The 12,873-nt window shown below is 63.0% G+C and overlaps 6 protein-coding genes across 6 annotated transcripts; all 6 read left to right on the forward strand.

The window, feature by feature from the left end:
- Positions 1-418: 418 nt before the first annotated feature.
- On the forward strand, positions 419-2,137 carry LMJF_34_0380 (hypothetical protein; the record flags this gene model as incomplete). Its single annotated transcript, XM_001686076.1, has 1 exon — positions 419-2,137. The coding sequence occupies one exon, from the start codon at positions 419-421 to the stop codon at positions 2,135-2,137; it is 1,719 nt and encodes a 572-aa protein (XP_001686128.1).
- Positions 2,138-2,662: 525 nt separating this feature from the next.
- LMJF_34_0390 (hypothetical protein) lies at positions 2,663-4,369 on the forward strand (the record flags this gene model as incomplete). Its single annotated transcript, XM_001686077.1, has 1 exon — positions 2,663-4,369. The coding sequence occupies one exon, from the start codon at positions 2,663-2,665 to the stop codon at positions 4,367-4,369; it is 1,707 nt and encodes a 568-aa protein (XP_001686129.1).
- Positions 4,370-5,020: 651 nt separating this feature from the next.
- On the forward strand, positions 5,021-5,500 carry LMJF_34_0400 (conserved hypothetical protein; the record flags this gene model as incomplete). Its single annotated transcript, XM_001686078.1, has 1 exon — positions 5,021-5,500. One exon carries the CDS (start codon positions 5,021-5,023, stop codon positions 5,498-5,500), a length of 480 nt encoding a protein of 159 aa, XP_001686130.1.
- Positions 5,501-6,154: 654 nt separating this feature from the next.
- LMJF_34_0410 (conserved hypothetical protein) lies at positions 6,155-7,417 on the forward strand (the record flags this gene model as incomplete). The annotated part of the gene is made up of 1 exon (XM_001686079.1): positions 6,155-7,417. The coding sequence occupies one exon, from the start codon at positions 6,155-6,157 to the stop codon at positions 7,415-7,417; it is 1,263 nt and encodes a 420-aa protein (XP_001686131.1).
- A 2,026-nt stretch (positions 7,418-9,443) lies between these two features.
- Positions 9,444-10,697, forward strand: LMJF_34_0420 (conserved hypothetical protein; the record flags this gene model as incomplete). The annotated part of the gene is made up of 1 exon (XM_001686080.1): positions 9,444-10,697. The coding sequence occupies one exon, from the start codon at positions 9,444-9,446 to the stop codon at positions 10,695-10,697; it is 1,254 nt and encodes a 417-aa protein (XP_001686132.1).
- An 808-nt stretch (positions 10,698-11,505) lies between these two features.
- On the forward strand, positions 11,506-12,315 carry LMJF_34_0430 (conserved hypothetical protein; the record flags this gene model as incomplete). The annotated part of the gene is made up of 1 exon (XM_001686081.1): positions 11,506-12,315. The coding sequence occupies one exon, from the start codon at positions 11,506-11,508 to the stop codon at positions 12,313-12,315; it is 810 nt and encodes a 269-aa protein (XP_001686133.1).
- Positions 12,316-12,873: the final 558 nt, after the last annotated feature.

Genomic DNA, 12,873 nt, shown 5'->3' on the forward strand with positions numbered 1-12,873 from the left:
GTCAACTTCACTCCACCACGGCCCTCGCCATCGCCGCCTTCCTTCTGCCCCCGCCCCCTTTACCGCCGTGGCGGTGTCACGGCGGTTGTTTGCGCATCGAATCACGAAACACCTCACCATTTGAGGAGGGGGTCTTGTTCGACGTCTAGCAGCGCTCACCGCCCCTACACCACCAACGGTCGACTCGACTGCATGAGCAGGTAAGATACACAGGACAACAATCACGCCAAGGCGCACACGCATCGAACCCGGCCAGACTTCCTGCCCACGTCCATCTGCTCAGCTTCCAATCACCAGCTCCTTTTTGCGGTGTTGCCCTCCCCCCTCCCTCCCTCCCCGTGTGCTCTCGCGCCCACTCGCTTCGCCATCCACCTTTTACCCCTTCTCTCACCCACGCTGCCCCACTGCACGAGTCACGATGTGCCGGTCCCCGTCGCGGCCGGTGCGGCTCGCACCGCTTTCGTTGATGATGCTGATCCTGCTCGCGTGTGCGTCGGTGCTGCCGCGCGCGATTGCCCAGTCCGTCGTCGACCCCGACGCGGGCGCCGATGCTAACGGCAGGAACAATCCGGCTTCGGCAAGCGCGGTGGCAGGAGAGCACGTGACAGTGTTCATGTGCGCCGACAGCGGCGACTTCTCCGGCGCGCACGAGCTCGGCAGTCTCATGAGGGCCATGGAGGAGACACAGGTGCTGTCGCTCAAGTACTGCCAGACGGCTCACCTGGGCTACATCCGCCGTGCCGACGGGCACGCAGTTCGCAGCCTCGTTGTCACAACGGGCATCAACTACATCAGCTCCACGCTCTGCACGCGAAGCGTTTTGAAGCTGCGCCGCCAACGCGGCTACGCCTACGACGCCATGGTATTCATCGGCACCTCCAGCTTCTCACCGATGGTGGGCGGCTGGGACCCGACCAACACGTCGTCGTACGCTGCCTCCAAAGCGAGCGAACAGGAGGCCATGATGAAGGGCGAGGCCGCCACCGCCGGTGTGAACGCGGCGCCGCCCGCACTGCTGTTCAAGACGCTGCAACAGGTGCGCGAGGAGCAGGCGGAGGAGGCGCGACTTCGGCAGGCGGCTGTGGACGGCGGCCAGCTCTTCGCGCTCTCCACTGCGTCGCAGCTCAACTTTGAGAACGCGCGCACCGGTGAGCAGGTGGACTGGGACGGTTGCTCGCCACGCGTGCCCACCGCGATCACTCCACTCTCTCTGGGCAGCGTCTGCGTGACATCGACGGCGTACCTGATGGAAACGGGAAGCTGCACGGAGCGCGTGCGTCACTCGCAGTGCAGCCGGCCGCACTGCACCAGCTTCCGTAGTGAGCTCGGCAGTGTGACGAAGGTGTTCTTCGCCAGTGATGCGCTCGCCAGGAAGATCGAGGCGGCATCGCATCACAAGGCATGGCCGGAGATGCCGGAGATCGTCAAGAAGGGCCAAATGCGCTTCTGGGCCGCCAACGAGGCGGTAGAGCCAGTCGGCGAAGGAGCGGAGCGCCACCGCGCCGCCCCGTCTGGTCCGTCGTTCGTCACCTGCGCCGAGGCCACCGGTAACACGATCAACACCGGCGCCGAACGTGACTACCTTTGCCGGGAGCACACTACGCAAGCCCTCGACATGGCGCAGCACCGTCTTGCAGAGCGCCAAGACGGCAAGGAAGCCCCGCAGGAGCCGCCTCTCACCACGCAGAATGTGACGTGTGTGCGGGCCATGGAGTCGATGGGCTTCTTGCATTCCGTGGCGGAAGACAGCACCGCCCGTGACATCCCTGTGGCTGTGGTGCGCGGTGCCTCCGACTACAACATGTACCCCATGAAAAAGGTGTACGTGCCGCCGGCGGTGTGGCGGTCGGCGCTCGCCGCGGGCCAACTGAAAGTGAGCCCGCGCGTGGTCGCCGCGCTGAAGGCGGAGGAGGCCGCCGCAGCGGACGGTGAAGACGCGCTACGCAAGAGCGCCATCGCCGCGTACACGTGGCACCAGGACGCGCACTTCATGTCCGAGGCCGAGCACCAGGCCTTCGTCAACGCATCCTTCCACTACGCCGTGGAGACGGCAACTTTTGTGCTCTCCAACTACTTCTTTGGCGGCCGCAGCTTTGCCTCCGCGAGCGGGGCACGTCATGCCAGATCAACAGAGTGAATGGAGCGAGGGGCCGCGCATGAGGTGACCGCCAGCCCAGCAGTTGATGCTCGGGGGGGGGGGGCGGTCGATAGCAGCTGCGCATGGGCTCTCACCTCACCCTTTCTACGTTCCTTATGGCAGCTCCGTGCTGCCCTAACGCACACGCCCACAGACGCTCGGTCCTGTGACGCTAACCTCCCTAAGCAACAGCACAAATCAACAAAGCCATCACGGCACGCGGCTGTCGCAGCTGCCCGGTAGCAACAGCCGGTCCACCTCGTGGGTGAGGTGGACAGCCCGCCCCCTTCCTCCTCCCCTCCCCCCGCCCACTTCCCCACTGCTGCCCATCTGTGCGGCCACCACCATCACCCTCCGCCTGTGCCGCCGTCTCTCCTGCCCGTCCCTTCACTCGTCACCGTCCATGAAGGCCACCCCGCGTACGTCGGCCCCACGAGCGCAGGCAAACAAGTAGAGCTAACTCAAATTCGGTTAGCGCGCGCAACCCCCTAGTCTCTCTTCCCCCACCCACCACTCCACCCCACCATGCCCGCGCAGAGCCTGTTGAAAGCGGTGGGCGCTCTCCTCGTTGCCTACCTTCTCTTTGTGTACACCAACCGTGACGGCATCGAGCCGCCGCGCCGCGCGAAGGGCTACTACTATGTGACCAATGAGACACAGCAGCTGCTGGACGAGGCACGAAAAGAGGCGGCGCGCGTGATGGCGGCGCAGCGGACGGGCGGGCAGGCGGCCGCCGGCGCGCTCCTGCGGTACGGCGTGGCCCTGAAGGACGGCGACGAGGGTCTTGCGTCCACCATCGAGTATGTGCATCAGTACCAGCACCTGGCTGCTGCGAGCCAGCTGCAGGGCGACGCGCATGCGGCACCGGCGCAGCCCGAGGCCACGGAGCACCCGCCAGTGCGCGTGCACGTCTTCCTGGCCGCGGACAACGGCACCTATTCGGGCATGCACGAGCTGTTCTACATCACGGCGGCCATGCGCTACAGCACCCGCCTGCACATCGAGGGGTGCCGTTCCGCCCTTTTCGGATTTCTGGAGAAACCTGTACGCGACCCACTGACGCATGGCGTGCGCGACCAGCAGCGCACGGCGAATGAGAGCGTAGCGCGTGAAGTGCACATGGTGCCGGTGCTGGCCGTCACCACCGGCATCTACGTGACGAGATCCGCCACGTGCACGGCCGCCGTGATGGAGCTGCCCATGTTCAGCATACAGAGCGTGACACTGATCGGCACGGCGGGCGTGTCGCCGGTGGTGGGCGGCGGCGGCTGGAACCCGCACGTGCCGCCGGCAGAGCTCGCGGGCGAGTCTGTCGAAGCGACCGAGGCGGTCGCCAACCCCGCGTGCCAGCGTCACTGGGCGCCGGAGTCGGAGAAGGTGGCTATCGGCTCCGTGTGTGTCACGTACGCGTCGCTGGTGCAGGAGTGCGGGTTTTGCGTCGAGGACAACGACCTCCCTTCGCTTTGCTCGCGGCCACGCTGCCGGATGCAGAACGCCACCGCCTTCTTCGGACCCTGCGCCTTCCGTCACCCCGTGTCGTCCTTCGCGGAGCAGATGAAGAGCGCCATGCGTGGCAAGCCCTTCCCCAGCCCCTCGGCTACGGTGCGCGAGGCAATGCAGGTGTTCTGGGAAGCCAACGAGGCGGCCACCGACTACGTCGCGGTCGCCGAGGACACAAAGACGCACCAGGGCAAACATGCGCACGCGAGCCCCCCCCGCAGCGACTCGCCAACGACCGCCTCGGAGGTAGTGCTGTCGTACAACCGCCTGGCGCCCACCACACCCATCCTGCTGAACTGCGCAGAGGTGACGACAAGCCAGATTCTCGCCGGGCCGCGCTCTGACGTTCTGTGCCGGCAGTACACCGAGGAAGTGTTCCAGGGTTTGTACGCTGCCAAGGACCTGTCGTGCGTGCAAGCGATGGAGGGGATGGGGGTGCTGCACGTGCTCACGAGCGAGTACCCCACCATGCCGGTCGCCATCGTGCGCGGCAGCTCCAACTACGACATGTTCCCCCTCTCGCGTCATGTCTACCGCCTCAACAGCACGGACACCCGCAGGCGGCGGGAGGAGGGCGACTGGTACGTTGCCTGGGACCAGAAGGAGCACTACGTCAGCGAGGACGAGTTCCACCGCTACACGAAGGCGTCGTACCGGTACTCCATTGAGACGGCGAGCGCGGTAGTGCTCAACTACTTCCTCAGCGCGGAGACCGTGCTGCCTGGCATGTGATGACAAGCTCGTTATGCACGTGGCATCGAAGCGCATCAGCACAGGCACGGCTCGCCGCACGTTGGCCGCGGTGACTCGCCTCGTTTGCGTGCCCCTGTGCACTGGCACGCGCGTGTATGCGTGCGTGTGCGTGTGAGGGTGGCGGCGCGTCTTCTTCCTTACCTCTTTACTTCCTTAATTGTCAGCTAACGTTTTGATCGCGTTCGTCACTGTATGGCCTACGCGCGCCTCGCAGGCACGCTGGGCTGACCTCTAACAGCGACTGCCTCCGCAGGAGCGTCTATGACTCCCACCCACCCACCCATTCACGAAGTCGCTTGCAGGAGACGCAGCAATGAACCGGGCGGCATGCGTCGCACTCGGCATCCGCCACTGACGCCTCCCACACCTCCCTCTGTGCTGAGGTGCACCCGAACCCCCTTCACCATCCCCGGATCTCTCTCTCTCTCTCTCCAAAATCCCTTTCACGCCTTCCCTGTCTCGCCACCTCCCTCCCGCCATGAACCTCGCGCGTGGGTAGTCCGCGTAAAGCAAGCCGTCCGCGGCATCCACCTCTCCTTGCTTCGCTGTTCGCCGGCGGTTGGGCCAAGGTACCAGGCGCACAAGAACCGATTCGCGTTTTGCAAGGGAGCAGCGCCGCGGGCGAGCACAATGGTCTTCTACTCCCTCGTGCTGGTAATGAAGCCGCGGCCGCGGAAGTACACGTCGCAGGCGCTGCGCGAGATCGCCGTGAACATCTACAACCATGGCGGGCTAATTCGCAAGCTCTCCAACGAGGGCATCCTGCGCCCCTACAGCCGCTTCCGCGACGCCGACAACACCGCCATCACGTACGCGCGCTACGTCACGCTGCAGTTGGACATGGGCGAGGAGCAGATGAACAAAGTGGAGAAGATCATCCGCGAGCATGCCGACGTGAACATCACGCTGCGGCTTAACAACCTGGAGCGGCCGACTGGCGTGAAGCACAACCAGCAGAGTGCCGCGGCCTACTTCCCACTGGATACCTTCACGAGGCTGGAGGAGGAAATCAACTGGCCGCCGCAGGTGTCCGGCGACGTGTACGAGCAACTGGACATGAACTGGAAGGAGTTCTCTCGCACGCGCTGGTCCAACTACCTGCGCAACTAGCGGCCGCTGTCCCTCTGACAGCACTATGGTGCCGCTCGCGTTTCTTGTGCCGTGCCGTAAGTGTGCGTTGTGCGAGTACCTCTACGCTGATTTGCTGATTGACGCGTTGAAGGCATCACCGGTGTCTCCCGTTTTTCTGTTGTCCGCGTCACACTCAAAGATCAATGCAGTCGCTGGAACTGCGGCGGCTAAGTGCCGAATCCCATGCCACAGAGGCTCTTCCCACCGACAGCCCCTCTGGTCATCGGGGCGAATGAGCATGGCAGCCCCCCCCCCCCTACACACACACACACACAGAGTGTGGACACACTGGGCCCTGTGATACCATGCACTGAGAAGTGTCCCCCCCCCCTCCCCCTCTCCCTCCTCTGTGATGAAGGTCATGGTGTCGGACTCTACGCCGCGCATGCCACTCCCCTTCCGCTCTCTCTCTCTCTCTCTGCATCACCGCTTCATCGTTGTTCCTTTCGGGCCTTGCCTGGGACACTGGGGAGGGCACATCGCTGCCGCACACACGCGCACAGCCGTTCCTTCTCTTTGGCCTCTCTCTCGGCTCTGCTAGCCCGACTCCGCGAAGGGGCCAGAGGCACACACACACACACACACAGGCACAGGCGCGCGGCGCAAGAAGGCTTTGCACGAGCCACGTCAAACATGTCGGCTCGGCCATCCGATGAGCTTGCACGCCTCCACGAAGAGCTGGAGCAAGAAGAGAAGGATCTAGCCGAGCTGGAGGACAACGTCGAGGCCCACGCGGCCCAGCTTGGGTACCTGCACACAGAGTACACGCTCAACAAGACACGTGTCTGCCAGCACTACGAGCCGCGCCTCGAGCCGCTGCGCGTCATCACGTACGCGGCTGCTCAGAAGGAGTCGCTCATCGCTTTCCAGATCGAATGGCTAGAGCGCAAGATAGTGGAACAGGAGCGCCGCTCTCAAGGTGGGCAGTTTATCGAGACCCGCGACATGAAGCCGGCAGCGGTGGAGTACCAGAAGAAGGCGCACCAGTCGCTTCTACACTGCTACGAGCACATCTCCAACTGCCCAGACGAAGCGCTGCACATCATCAGCCAGTACGTGTGTCCCCCGGAGGAGGCGATCGCAACGATGGAGCTGGTGATGAAGGTGCGCGGCGAGCCCCCCGAGGCCTGCACGTGGGAGGCATCGCAAGTTCTCTTCAGCCACACATACTTCCACGAATTCTTCGCTACGCGTAGCGAGGCTTTGTTGAAGACGTGCGACCTCCTCAGTGATGCGCTCATGACCGAAGTGGAGCGCTTCTGCGCCGATCCCCACCACAGCGTATCCGCGCTGTATCGCATCAGCATCCCGATCGGGTGCATGGGAGAGTGGCTACACTCCGTTCGGAACTACTACCGTGTAAAGCTAGTGACGGCGCCGGTATTGCTGTCACAGAGCGCTGACACGGCTCGCATGGCGAAGCAGGCGCAGGCATGGCTGGCTGTGGTAACGCTCGGTGAGGTAAGCAATGAAACGCCGCCGCAGCAGCAGACCACTGCCGCCAAGCATGCCGTCACGGGGGATGCTGAGCTTGGTGCCCTCGTTGCAGCGTACGAGGCAAGCAAAGAAAACCTGCAGCTCTCGACGGAGCCGGTCTCGGTAACGGCAGCCACGGTGCAGAAGTTGCTCCACCGTCTCCACAAACTCCGCGAGAGCGTGCGCGCTGCAGAGGAGGAGCGCATCGCCATAGAGGGCGAGCTGCAGGAGAAGCTCGCGGAGGTTCGAGGCAACTACGATGAGACAATGGTGCCGCTGGAGGACCAGCTCGAAGAGATGACGGAGTGTTTTGTGCAGCGCGCTACACGAAAAGTGGACGTTGCCGCCGCTCCTCCGTCCCCCGTTACCACGGCGGCAAACATCGCTGATAACGCTGCCGCGGTGGCAGCAGCTGGGTAGTCGTGTGTGCTGCACGGTATCCTCTGCTGTGTGCAGGTGTGGCTGTGGTGGTGAGATCGTGTTAACTATATGTTTCGTGAACCTCGGGTGTCGCACCCATCGTCGAATCGCCATGGATGCCTTGCGGCGCGCGCCGACGCCACTGCGCGTGTATGCGGAAGGCTCAGCTGGGGTGCTGTGAAAACCCCAAGCGAAAGTCCAGAATCAGCGAAGGTGTGAGCACCTTGAGTAGACACGGTCGGTCTCTCCGTAAGTACGGGGTGGGGCATCGTCTCTCCCAGCGCATCCTTGCTTCTCCTGCGTTACCGTGTCGCGTTCACGTGGATCTTCACATCGTCCAGCAGCGCCAACGAAGAACACGAGAGGCGGCAAAGACAAAAGGCGGAGGCGCACGAGGCGTTTCTATGTATCCTGTATGTGTGTGCGGGGAGAGAGACGTGCAGGAGGGGTCGGGGTGTGCGGTACACATGAAAGGAAGGCCAGATCGAGCGAGCGCCATCCCTCTCTGCTGCCGTTCCTCCGACACTCTCGTGCCCACGTCGAGTCGCGCGTGCTGGAGAAGACGCGGACAGGGGCACTCAACGATGTACAGCAGCTGTTTTCCGTTTTTCTCTTACTTTTCAGTGGTGGTGTTGGTGATGCTGGGAGTGGGAGCGTTGAGTGTGTGCGCGCGTATACAGCGCCTCTTCAACCATGTTTATTAACTGACCTCTTCCGTCGCTTGCACGTGCCGACTGTGTGCGCGTCGTGCGCCCGCAGCCGAGTTCCATGCTTTTTCTTATTGGAAAAAATCAAACTTGGCATTCCGTCTGTGCTGTAAGAAAGAGCGAATTGCGAGAAAAGGAAGTGTCGGCACCTTCGAACACGACCAGCGGTGGTGGCCATGCTTGCGAGTGTGTTTGATGAGGTGAAGAGGGGGAGGTGCGGTCTTCGGCACCGCAGCCCGCTTCTCCTGCGTCGCCGTCACCGACGAGCTCCCTCTCTCTCACACACACGCACATCGCCGGTGATGTGCCCCGCGGCCCACACGCGTGCGCCTGGAGCGAGAGAGAGAGAGAGAGAGAATGTGGGGGAGGGGGTGCAGGCGTGTCGATCTGCCCGCCCCCTGCAGCCCCGCATGACCATTCACGTTTGCTGCCTCTCGTTGGTCCTTCTTTTTGAGCAAGGGGTCGGCATTCCACGATGCAGCCTGCCGTGCGGCATGCGCACACACGCACAGACAAGCGCCAACGACCGAGCCAGACCTCTCCCTTCTCCACCCCCTTTGCATGAGCATCTCACTTACGCCGATGCGCCCCCGGGCTCACCATCCCTTCGCCCCATAGACGCACGCACGCAACCCTACTCACACACGATAGAGGACAGCGCGGGCAGCGGATGCGACGGCTCGCTGCTGTTCTGCTCTGCCTTTCGTTTTTCTGGTCCTCCTTTTCCGGCCGGCAGTCAACATGCGGGCAGCGCCGCCACCACCACCACCCCAGCGCCCCCCCTTCCACACCATTGTCCTGGTCTGTAGTGTCATCTCTGGCGCTTGCGAATCTCTGCTGCCATCCTTCCTGTTTCTTCAGCGGCCTGCCTACTCCTCAAGATGCACACAGGTGTGTGCACGTACGCTGAGTTCTCGTGTCACCTCTCCGCCATCTTGGGTCGTCACCCACACGTGACTGACCTGCGGCTGCAGCTTCTACCACCCGCGAGAGGTCCTCGTCCGCCACGAGAGTGCCGCGATGTGCAGGGCAGTGGAGCAGCTGTGGAGTGGCGCCCACCTGTGGAAGACAGCGGGTTGGATTTCATAACCCTCTACGCTGTTCTTCTTGCTCGGCGAGACGACGGCGGCGGCACCGGCGAAACCGTTGCCGTCTACACGGTGGTGGGGCACGTATCCCACATCTCGCTCAACTGGTGTGCGCAGCTTCAGCGCTCGTTGAGCGTCACCGCTCTTCTCGCAGCGCCGACGCGAAGCCTCGTATGGCACGCCAACGGCTTTCATGAGAGCGAGGTCGGCACCACCCCGGGTCGGGAATGCATGGCGGGAGTCTCGTCGTTCGAGGTGCGGCTCTCCCCGTACGTGCCGCCACTGCAGTGGTGCCGCGCAGTGGACGGCGTCTTCGGCTCGCATCACTTCGTTTGTAGCTCCTATACCTGTGGCATCGGTGAACCGCGCGATAACGACGACGACAGTACCGATGCAGCGCACACACGCGAGGCGTGGGAAGAGAGGGATACCCTCCGTACACCACCCGAGGCGGCGGCCGATGCTGCCGCCACCAACGTGGCGCCACACACGCCCAGTGCCGGTCCGCCGGTGCGGATGCCGCGTCGAGAAGGCGCGCTCACAGCCGTGTGGGCCGGCACTCCAGCAGCAGAGGAGACGCCATGCTGCTCTTTCCCTCTCAGCAGCGGACACCTTCCCCTTCGTGTGGCAGGCGTGCTGAACGGCAATGTGCCTTTAGACAGCGCCACCAGCTCGGTACCGGGCACGCGTGTGCTGTGCTTGGTTGCGCTTGATGGCTCGCTTCTCACGGGACGCACGTGTCCCGATTCGCCGTCGCCGTCATGGTCACGAGATCTCTTTGATACTGTCTGTGACTTTATCTCTCGCGACGTCATGCCACGTGTCTCGCTCCGACTCATCGACGGCACATGGGCCCGCGCAGAGGCGTCAGAGCACCTGCTCGATGATGTCTGCCAGGTGCGGCAAGTGCTAGGAACGAGCTACGTTGTGCAGTACCCCTCGGACGCCGCAGCCCCTTCCGCGGCACGTGCGCGCAGCATCGTCATGGTGCTGGATCTTTCTGTTCCTCTCCAAAAACTCCTATCCACCCTTCGCTCGATACGCACATCCTCGCCATCGCCAGCAACGGATGCCAAGTCGGAGCGGCGGCGCCGCTTGGCGGCCCAATTGGCGGAAGCGGTGCAGGACACTATCGGTCAGCTTGTCTCGCAGCACCCCGACGTGTTTGCCTTCACGCGCGAGGCCGCACGGGCGACGGAGAGCGCGCTGGCGGCGCAGCTGTCGCGCGGACCCACGCACTTCACCCGCGAAATGCTTTGCCGTAGCATCGCGGCGAGCGTTTCTCAGATCGTATCCCTCTCCTCGAACACCGCCTTTGTAGAGGAAGTGGTGCGGTTGCTGTGGGGATGTGAGACAGACGTCGAGGTCACCGACGTCACCACTACCGCAGAGCGCAGTCGTGAGAGTCTGCGTATCTCACAGCAGCAGCCAGTGCAGATCCAGCGCCGCATTGAAGAGCGGTTGATGAGTGCCATACCTCCTTGACAGGGCTTGCTGTCGAGTCAAGTACGCGCGCGTGGACGGTTGCCTGTCCCGATTCTGCTCCGCATCCCTCACCTATGCTGGTTGGAGGTGAAGCGAGCGCTGCTTTCGTTGCGTGCCCTCGTACGTTTTGTTTAGCTGTGATGCACACTGCGCCGCCTACCCCCTTTCCTCCCCCTCCCCCCCCCACCACCACCACACTTTTCTCTGCTCCGTGCGCTTCGCTTGCTGCCCATGACGTCAGGCTGTTGTCGTGGTGGGTGCCAACACGGACGCAGTGCTGCTGGTCATGTTGCTCGCTTCTTTTGCTTTTTCGTCCTTCTGCTGCTGCCGCCCTACCCCCCCCCCCTCCTCCTCCCACCTTCCTCCCCGTTACTCTCGAACCCGATTCATATGGGCAGCGTTGCCATGGATTAGCAGCAGCCGTCGAGCGGCAATGAGCGGTGGGCAGCAGAGGGGAACCCATGCACTCGCCGCCGCGCCCCGTCAGGCATGAGCAGCCCCCCCCCCTTTCCCAGCTCCACAACACGTTGTTTCGAGTGCAGAATGCTACTGGTCGCCATGCACGTCCTTCCCTCTCCCCACACCCCTCCCCCTCCACTTGCTTCTCACCCATTTTCACCCCGCAGAGTCTTCAGCGCCATCGCAGACACGCACGCAAAACTGAGCAAGAGAGGGCCCAATACATGGATGCATGGTGCGCCTCTACGTGGAGGTCCCTCTCCCTACAGTCCCTCTCGCCTCCCGTATCATAACCACGCAGCGCCGATCCCATTTCTAGCCAGGAGGTGTGCCAGTGGGCGGGCGTGCAATGCAGTCACGCGTGCGCTTGCTGTACCTGGAGTTCATGTATCTCCTCCCTCAGCTCAAGGGCTTCTACAGCCCACAGGGCGCTGCGGTGGCTCCAAAGGCGCCCGCATCTGGTATGGCGACCTCGAAGCCCTTCTACCTCCGTTTACCGGCTGACCACCCCGCGTGTGAGTCACTGCGCAGTGGGCACGTTACGGAACTGAGCAGTCATCGCCAGGGCAAGCGGCCCGCTGGTGCATCGCCAGCGCACACCACTGCCACAGACGCCGAGGCACCGCCGCCTCTGGTTGATGTGAGTACGGCTGTAAACTCTGAATCGTGCGTCGTCTTCAAGCTGCAGGGAGACAGCGAGCGGGCCCTCGTGGCACCCTTCATGCCCGCAAACTGGGACAACAGCATTGCAAGGAAGCCATCCCCATCACCGGCAGGGCAACGCGCGCCTGCGGCGGAGCGCGCTGCCGAGGCCGAATACCGTGCGCGTGTGCAGCGTCTGTTCTATGCAAATGCGCTCGTGCCTGCGGGCAGCCCGGAGTGGAAGCGCTGTCTCGCTCGTGGCCGCTATGAGGTGCGCAGCGTCCACAACGTACTGCACGTGCGCAAGTACCGTGCGCTGCACAAGCGGTACAGCTGGGCGTCGCAGCTCTCGCGCACGGAGTTGGAGGCGGCGTGGGGCGGCAATGTGGAGGACGTGGAACAGGCGCTACTGGGGTTGTCCAATAGGGATGTGTACGGCTATTCAGGCAGCGAGGCCGAAGCATCAGAGGAGGCAAAGGACAACGAGAAACAAGAAGAACATGCGGGACGGCCGTAGATGGCACGTGGAAGATGCTGCGCATCGAACGTTGTCTGCGGCTTCGCGCTGTTTCGCAAGTTGTTGTTGCGTCTTCCTCTCTTCTTGGTCCCTGCATGGTTTCTCGCTTACAGACGGCCGTGCGAACGGCACCGTGGCCACGCTGCTCCCGTGCATTTAGGCGATTGTCTGTTGGAGTGCTTGTGCACGTGCCGCATCTTTTAGAACAGTTACCTTTCTCCGCTCAGCTCTGGCGCCGCCAATATGCTTCGTTTTTTTTTTAGGCAGCGTGTGTGTGGGTGTGGGTGGGTGGGTGTGTGTGTGTGTGTGTGGGTGTGGGTGTGGGTGTGTGCGGAGGTGGGGAGAGGGGTCGCCATTGTCTGTGTTCTCTCTGTGTATTTGTCTTCCGCTCTCTCTCTCCCCCCCCCACTCCCACGCCATCCTCTACCCACGCTCGCGCCTGCATGCAACACTGTGCAGTGCTTCCTTTTTCGTTTTCTCGATCGCTGACTGGCGGTGGCGGCATCAGCTGGTCGGCGCCCTCACTTGCGTCTGCACGGCAGCGTCCGCCTCGCGCGC

The sequence above is a fragment of the Leishmania major genome, chromosome 34 (assembly GCF_000002725.2).
Source record: "Leishmania major strain Friedlin complete genome, chromosome 34".
NCBI lineage: Eukaryota > Euglenozoa > Kinetoplastea > Trypanosomatida > Trypanosomatidae > Leishmania > Leishmania major.